This window comes from Amblyomma americanum, chromosome 1, assembly GCF_052857255.1.
Source record: "Amblyomma americanum isolate KBUSLIRL-KWMA chromosome 1, ASM5285725v1, whole genome shotgun sequence".
Classification (NCBI taxonomy): Eukaryota; Metazoa; Arthropoda; class Arachnida; order Ixodida; family Ixodidae; genus Amblyomma; species Amblyomma americanum.
In genome coordinates, this window is record NC_135497.1 from 71,007,020 (window position 1) to 71,015,555 (window position 8,536).

Consider the following 8,536-nt stretch of genomic DNA (forward strand, 5'->3'; position numbering starts at 1 on the left):
TATGCACGATGTAAATTGGATCAATCATGAAAAAAATCTCAAGTACATTTCAAAAACGTAACGATACCTGCTTGAACTCAATACTCAGTCAAAAAATTGATCACCTCATGTGAGTGCGAAATCACCCGCCAAATCATAGTGCCCGCCCATTTATGTGTTATATATATATACTTAACCACCACTCCGTGTACACGTTTTCATGCGTTTTGGGTGGGCTCAAGGTTTCGCCGGTGCAGCTATCTGTACCACACTTCAGAAACGCCAACTTCACTCTTCTGGCGGGCTGCACGAGTCAACCCATTTTCACACGTACGGTGTTTTTTTTCTGGTCGAGAAGGTGGGGGGGGGGGGGGTCTACCACACACTTAATCGCAAATTCGCGCCGGGATGACTACGGCGACCGCGAATACGGTGCGAAACAGTTCAATCCTAGCTTTAACAGTCAGCGCTGTAAAATCTAACCTGTATGCCCGAGCCCCCACTTTGCAGTAGAGCGGCTGGAGAACGCGGCGGAATAATATACGCAGGGGAAATCGGAAGATCAAAGTCTCGTCGGTAAGAGCATGCTCGAGTTCCTGACCTCGGGCAAGTCCACAATCAAGGGTGCCCCGGTGGGAGTGTTCACGTTGAAGGCGCTGCCCAAGGGACTGCACTTCGGCCCGTACCACGGAGTCAAGGCGGACGGCATCGAAAATGGCGGCTGCACCTGGCCGGTAAGCTTGCCCGGCCAATGTGTAGAACACTCAGACTCAGGTTGTAAAGGCTCTTATAGACAACGTTCGAAACAACGGGGCTATAACTGCACTACGCTACTCCCATGGTTACCCTGCCCCGGACTTGCAAGTGCATTCGAGGTGAGTTTTTTCTTTGGGACAGAATATGCTGGAATACGTGCCATTGTTGTGTGAGAGGGAAAGATTGCAGCGGATGACTACAATTGCAAACCGCATATCTAGAATTCAACGAACATGCGTACTTTCCAACATCATTGTATTGTACTGTCCAGCAGCACTGACTGGCCGCGTTATTATAAGGTTAGAGGAAAAACAGAAAAAAAATGTATAACAATGTTCACCTATGGTTTTCATTGCCTCACCATTTTGCCAAACTTCTTTGGCATGCGAAAAGTTAGACATAACCATGGGACATCGCTGAGCCACCCTATCCCCCGTTAGGGGCCTTTTTATTTTTCTGAAAAAATTTCGCGAAATCTCAGGTATGGCTACCATTGCTTGTGCACGCTAAACCGTCCCGCTCGCAGTACAAGAGTCGCACTCGCAGGCCAAGCTGGAAGCTTTAGCGTAAGCTGAAGGATAAGCTAAAAGCTGCAAAAAAATTATTCATTTCAAGAAGAATAATAATTACTCTTGAAATGAACTCCACCATCCTGGACAAGCTGAATGCAGTAGCATTCTTGCACCTTCAAGGAAGCTGATGTTGGTTGTTTTATATCGCTGGCAATGACACTACACGGACCGCAGTGTTTGGTAGCCCGGGCTGTCGTGTCTTTTTTTCGCCAAATAAGTTGTCAGTAGACCAAAATACTTTGTTCCATGGTGCTGTTTGGCATCTGAAGCCCTTGCGCCATTAAAATTTAAAATCATCATCATCAAAATAAGTTGTATATTTTTAGTTTCATATTTCCAAAATCACTCTGGCGGTGCCAGATGGCGCCAGATACCCGGCAGGCTGCGCACGTGTCTGTAGCATCCGGGCCAATCATGCGTGCTCGCAAGGGGTGGGTATGCTTCTGGTACTTCGGTAACGGTAACAGGGTACACGGTACGCTAACGGTGTCTCGATGGCCACATAAACCACCCATGTAGCTGCGCTCAGTGGCCTTACAGTGGATAGACTGGTCGGTTCGAAGGCCTTCGAAATGCCCAAGTGATAGAGGTATAAGAATAGAACACGGAATACTGGCCTGTTACCGGACATTTAAAATTTCCGCCAGGTTTTCTTGCGCCTGTTGTTTCACGTTAGTACGATTCCTTAAAAATTGTACTGTTTAACCGCTGCGTTCCGCAGGTGCGCCGATGTGGGGAGTTCTTCGTGGTAGACGGCCGTCCGGAACAGCGCAATCACTGGATGAACGACGTGAACTACTCGCCCAGCAAGCGCACACAAAACCTCGAGGCCTCACTCGTGAACGGCGACATCTACTACCGCACACTAAGGAAGGTGGACCCCGGAGAAGAACTGCTCGTTGGATATTCAACGTCGTTCACCAAGAGTTTGCTCGGGAACACTACAGGACGAGGGGCGTTGAACGAAGGTGAGAAGAAGCTTGTCCTGCACTCCTTAGCTTTTAGATAATAAACGGTTGATAGCGTATGCAAGCTGCGAACATGCCTGATTCATCATCATCATCATCAGCCAGACTACACCCACTCCAGGGCAAAGTCCTCTCCCATGTCTCTCCAATTAACCCTATCCTTCACCGGCTGCGCTCACCTTATGCCTGCAAACTTCTTAATCTCATCCGCCCACCTAACCTTCGGCAGCCCCCTGCTAGGCTTGCCTTCTCTTGGAATCCACTCCGTTACCCTTAATTACCAGCGGTTATATTGGCTTTGCATTACATGCCCTGCCCAAGCCCTTTTCTTCCTCTTGATTTCGACTACGATATCATTAACGCGCGTTTGTTCCCTCACCCACTCTGCCCGCTTGCGGTCTCTTAACGTTACACCTACCAATTATCCTTCCATGGCTCGCTGCATTGTCCCTAAATTAAGTTAAACATTTTTCGTTAGCCTCCCCGTTTCTGCCCCGTAGGGGAGTACCGGGAAGATGAAACTGTAGAATACTATTCTCTTGAGGGATATTGGTAAACTGTCGTTCATGATGTGAAAGAACCTGCCATTTGCGCTCCACCCCATCCTTATCCTTCTAGTTATTTCCCTCTCATGATGCGGATCAGCTGTCACTGGCTGTTCTAAGTTCCTTTACCACTTCCAGCCCCTTGCTGCCACTTGTGAACTGCTGTCCCGTATTTGACTGTTGAACAGGACTTTGTTTTTCTGGATGTTAATTTTTAGACCCAACGTTCCGCTCTGCCTGTCTAACTCATTGACCATGATTCGCAGCTCACCTCCTGGGTGAGTCAGCAAGGCAATATCATCAGCGAATCGCAGATTGTTTAGGTATTCTCCATGAAGTCTTATCCCTAACTGCTCCCACTTCATGCCTCGCAAGACCTCTTGCAAACAGGCGGCAAATAGCATTGGAAGATTATGTCTCCTTGCCTGACGCCCCTGATTATTGGAATTTTCTCTCTGACTTTGTGGAGGACTATGGTATCTGTGCAGATGCTATATATAGCTTCCAGTTTTTTTATATATATAAGGCCGTTCTACACCCTGATTCCGCAATGCCTGTATGAATGCTGAGATTTACACCGAGAAACACGATTTCTCGTAATCAATGAAGGCTATATATATTCGTTGGTTATTTCTTGCGCATTTTTCTATCACCTCATTAGTAGTGGGAATATTATATTTTGAGAAGTATCATCTCCGGAAGGCTGCCTCATCATTTGGTTAATTGAAGTAAGTACCTTAGTCAATACCTTGTAGGCAGCGGAGAGTAAACTGATCGGCCTGTAATTTTTCAAGTCCTTGGCGTTTGCTTTTTTAAGAATTAAGGTGATATTTGCGTTGTTCCAAGATTCTGGTATGCTCGAGGTCATAAGGCGTTGCGTATACAGGGTGGTTGGTTTTCTAGCACAATCTCCCTTTCATCTTTCAACAGATCTGCAGTGACGTGATCCTCATCAGTTTCTTTTCCCCTTTGCATATATTCCTAAGGCTTTCTTTACTTTCTCTTTCGTTATTGACGGGATGACTCATTGTAGCGGGCTACTGACTCTCTCATTAATGTTGTGATTACATTGACTACTGTATATATTTGTACAGAACTCTTCGGCTACTTTAACTATCTTATCTATGTTGCTAAGGTCATTGCCCTCCTTGTCTCTTAACGTATACATCTGGATTTTAACCATGCGCAGTTTCCTCTTCACCGCGTTTAGGCTGCCTCCGTTCTTTAGAGCATGCTCGATTCTCTCCGTATTAATCTTCCATATGTCGGCTACCCCTCCCCCCCCCCCCTAGCGCTCATTTTTTAACTTCGATAGCTCTGCTAGTTCTATTCTGCCGGTAGGCTAAGGCGCCAGCATGCTTTGCCGTTTCTTAATCAGATTTCTTATTCTCTCAAACTGTCCTACCACCTACTTCCAGTGCGCACTCCGTAATGACAGCTGTCAGATTATCGTTCACTGTATGTACATTAAGATTGTCTTCATCAGTTAAAGGTGATTATCTGTTCCGCAGCGATATCCTGAATTCCTCTAGTTTCCCTCTTACTCCTAACTCGTTAATGAACTTCCTCTTCACTAGCTTCGTCCGTTCTCTCTTGAAGTCTACGCTAATTCGATTATGCCTGATTATGAACACTTTGAATGTCCGCAGGAACGGCGGACCTTTCTTTTCGAGGACATCTAGGCGACAGTTGAAGGAGCAATGACACATTGCCTAATAAGCATGAAGATCAAACTGTGGATAAAAGAGAATGGGTGCTTGCTTTTTAGGTATATATCCTTAGTGCATGAAAGGGACCTCAGCATTGTGAGAGAACTCCTCATTTGATGCGTGTGTACCGGTGCGAAGCTGGTCGATAGCGCTTCCAGAAAAGGCACTGTCTTTCTCTATTTAATGTTTACATTACCTATTCACTGATTTGTGCAGGTTAGTACCGTTGCGCTACCTTTGCATCGCGAATAGCCAAATATTTAAATACTATCTACTATTCTATTACTATCTTAAGGAAGCTGCCATGCACCTAATTGATACTAAGGGACTGGTGTGAAATTTTACTGCTGCTTGCCTTTTGCTCTCTGCCACGGTACACATTAAGAAACACTGAATTCAGTTCTTCACTCTACATGTGCTCATTCGCTCCTCCCACTGCTCGGCTCTTTTTCAGGGGACGTCAGTATCGTTCCTTTGCACAGCCTGTTTCTCGCCTGTGGGATGTGTGGCGAACTCTTCACTACGCAGTACAAGATGGAAATGCATACCCGGCAGACACATTGGCGTAGCAAGAAGGGAATCCACCAATGCACGCACTGCACCTTCACAAGCACTCGCAAGTAGGCCTTAAACCGTTTTATAGCACCATTCCTTGCTTTACGCCATCGTGGCTAGTTAACTGGAGAGATGTCCTTTCTGATGACGAGCCACCTTTTCAAGCCGTAAATATTTTAAAGAAGCACAAATCGTCAAGTCGCCCTACAAATATAGAATGAATGCTTGAATGCCACGATTTTCGGACACAGCATAACGCCGTCATCAGCATGACTAGCAGCAGTAGCACACTCGAAAGTGCCCGTTCGCGCTTGTTGTGCGCGTTTTGTGTTCATTTTCCATCAAGAAACACTGCCCGCTTTTTTCCAGTATGCTAACAATTACTGTACAAACAATCCTGACGGTCGCCCTGATTGCGTTCGCTCTATCCGAAGTTCGTAGTGAGTGAACTTCTAATATTAGACCCAAATTATCAAATCAGAAAAACAATACACATATTTTTAAAAAGTTAGTTTGTGAGTTATGTGCGTCTGATACTGGAAAGCAAGCGCTACCAAAGTGTATTCTCAGCTGTCCACGGTGGTCATGTGCTCCCCGCCGAGAACCTTGCCGCCAACAATCTGGTTTAGTGATGCGACATAACTAATTAAGGCTGAAGCCTTCAAGGAAGGTGGCAACAGTTACGCCTCCTTGTCGTGGCCTTCATAATGTTCTTGGAAGTCTGGGAGTGCTCGTACTTTGCCCATATTTCTTCCTCAGTTCGTGGCACAGTGATGTCGGCGTTAACGGAGTCACCCGTGCCGGACAGCTGCGCAGTAACAACACGTTGTTACCAACGTCACGTGCGTCACCGTAGTCTGCCATGGCTGGGTCCATGCGGCTGTGAAGCTAGCGCAAATACGCGCAGAACGTATCAACTGCACAGCCTGTCTGGGCGTTGTCTACTCACGGTGGCGGCGCAGAGCGTGGAGAGCAGATTGGGCTGGTGACGCTAGCCACGTGATCGGCTGGGCAAGCCAGGCATCCCACGTGACTGCTATTCAAACTTCTCTAATCGCTACCATTGGTTGATCGCCGACCCCGCTCTAATCACGCTTGCACTTTAGAGGCTTTGCCCAGCCGGCACACCCTTACGCAGTGATGGGCGTTGTATGCCTTAACCCGTCGGCTCGCGCTTCGCCGGCGAGTTTTCATAGTTTTAATGCTGCCTTTTGTTGCTTTTTTGGGGGTCTCGAAGTTCCCTTCAGAGCGATGCCACTGGGGCTGGCCGGCGCTCTTGGCCATCCGCGGTCACGGGAAGCGCGAGTTTTTTTACAGTGGGGTCGAGTTCACGGAGCCTCCTTGTTCGCCCTAAGCGAGTTGCATGGCCGCCGCTGTTCGTTATATCTGAGACGCGGTGCCATTACTCTTATACACATTTTTGCGGTATCGCCAACGCCATTTGTAATAAGCGAGTGTTCATTATAACCGTGGCCGTTATTTGCTGTCTCCCGTGCATATAAATTGTTAGTCTGAAGCCGCTGCTGCGGTGTCAGAATTGAGCGAATCTCCCGTGTACGAAATGACCCGGCTGGTCCTTTTGGTGTCGGCCTCTCTCGAGGACTGACGCAAGTGTACGAGCCGCCCGCCAAATCTGGTTGCCTTGTGCTCAGCTCATCATGAGCGCTGACCTTTATTGGACGCTATAGAATTAAGTTAGACATTGCGCGCGTGTGTATTTCAGTACTTGCAGAGCTGAACTGAGCTGTGGTGCCTCAGACACTGCTCAATAAGCCTGATTAGCATTACTGCTGAGTCGCTCACATTACAGCTGAAGTACAGGTATACCAAGGTTCGCTTAGCGAGGACATAGGAAGACAACGCCAACAGGAGCGGAAAGAGAGTAAGTGAGAGACATTAAGTCATGTGGAAGAGCTGCATCAGAAACAGGAAAAAATGCGCCTGACACCTGCGGCAGTGATATAGGTGGAAGGTGCGAACCTCATTGGCGAAATCGTAACCTTGAAAGAGATGTCCAGACATAACTAGACACCTTTAACCTACCTTGTACCGGGTTACCTTTGCCGAAGTACCGGATGAGCTGATGAGCGCGCGCTGATTGGTCCCGGTGATGCATGCGCACGCGCAGCTGCCGGGTAGCTGGTGCCATCTGGCACCGTTAGTGGGATATGCGATGTGCATTGGCGCCGCGGGCTCCCGGTACTACGGTACGGAACCGCTTACGGTAACATGGTACGTGATATGCTAAAGGTGTCTACTAACGCAGGCATCCGGAGCAGATTTTCGTAGTCGTGTGGTAATTCTGCTTATCGTTACCCTTCATGTACGCAGGGCTGATATCATCAGGCACGAGCGTACCCACGTTAACAAGCGAAACTCCGTGTGCAGTTTGTGCCAGAAGAGGTTCTCGCAGCCGGGCAATCTCAAGGTACACATGATGATCCACACTGGTGAGAAGCCCTACGAGTGCGGCCAGTGTGGCAAGAGATTCAGGGAACGCGCCCATGCAAGAAGGCACGAGGAGGTCATACACTCCCGCCGGTACCCGCTGCACTGCCCACGGTGCGGGGCTGGTGCCGCGGACGTCACCAGGCTCAGGCGCCACACATGCAAGCAGCTGGGCACGACGGAGGGCAAAGAAGGTTTCAAGCGGGGTCGAGGACGGCCACGCTTAATGGCAGACGGAACGTCGCCAACGGTACGACCGCGGAACACAACGGAGGGTGCGCCGCTGCAAGGAGGAGTGAAGCGGGGCCGAGGTCGGCCACGTAAAGCTCTAGCGCAAGATGCGTCAAAGCCGAGACCGTAGAAGCTTACGGGAGTTGTACTACCGCAGCAAGGAGTGAAGTCAGGTCAAGGTCGACCGATTAAAGAGGTAGAGCAAGATGCGTCAACGAAGTAGCGAGATGTAGCGGTCTGTACTGAGTAAATAACCTTTTTCTCACATACACTTTACGTCTTCTTTCCTCAAATGAAAAGCAAAAGGAAGTCAAACATTAATGCAAAAGACGAAGCCGTAGACAAGGCCCCAGAATGTGACTACAACCGATGACCGTTTGTCTGGACAATGAAGGGAAGGTTATATGTGGAGCCTTCCAGGGGATCCGGAACCTATTGTTTGTGAGTGGGGGGCACGATGGATGATTCCAGAAATATGAGTGATGCCTTTGTAGATTTGCACAAGGTCAGCCGAAAGTCATGGGCAGAAATTTTGCCGCAGAAGGAAAAGACGCGTTGACGTTAGCCTGCAGCTTCCTTCGTGTGCCAAAGCTGGTGCTCATCCAATGTCAAAGCAGTACAACTAGTTACAGCGTGATGTGTGTGGGACCGAACGTTTTGTGCCCGACACTGAGGACGTGCCGAGCCCTGGCCCCAGAAGTGAAGACGCTGAACTAGGGACCTAATCGGTTTTTCGAGATTTAAACGCTTAATGGCATCATCAGGTCATTTGT

At 48.4% G+C, this 8,536-nt stretch overlaps 1 protein-coding gene across 1 annotated transcript; it reads left to right on the plus strand.

Annotated features, from left to right (window-relative positions):
* Window positions 1–2,041: 2,041 nt before the first annotated feature.
* Window positions 2,042–7,966, plus strand: LOC144112987 (PR domain zinc finger protein 14-like). The gene is made up of 3 exons (XM_077645837.1): window positions 2,042–2,275; window positions 4,984–5,149; window positions 7,416–7,966. Exons 1-3 carry the CDS (start codon window positions 2,089–2,091, stop codon window positions 7,891–7,893), a joined length of 831 nt encoding a protein of 276 aa, XP_077501963.1. The 5' UTR covers window positions 2,042–2,088; the 3' UTR covers window positions 7,894–7,966.
* Window positions 7,967–8,536: the final 570 nt, after the last annotated feature.

Coding starts and splice junctions, on each gene's coding strand:
- LOC144112987 (XM_077645837.1), top strand. CDS start 2,089: ATGAACGACGTGAACTACTCGCCCAGCAAGCGCACACAAAACCTCGAG. Junction 2,276..4,983: donor ACGAGGGGCGTTGAACGAAG/GTGAGAAGAAGC, acceptor GCTCTTTTTCAG/GGGACGTCAGTATCGTTCCT. Junction 5,150..7,415: donor ACCTTCACAAGCACTCGCAA/GTAGGCCTTAAA, acceptor TCATGTACGCAG/GGCTGATATCATCAGGCACG.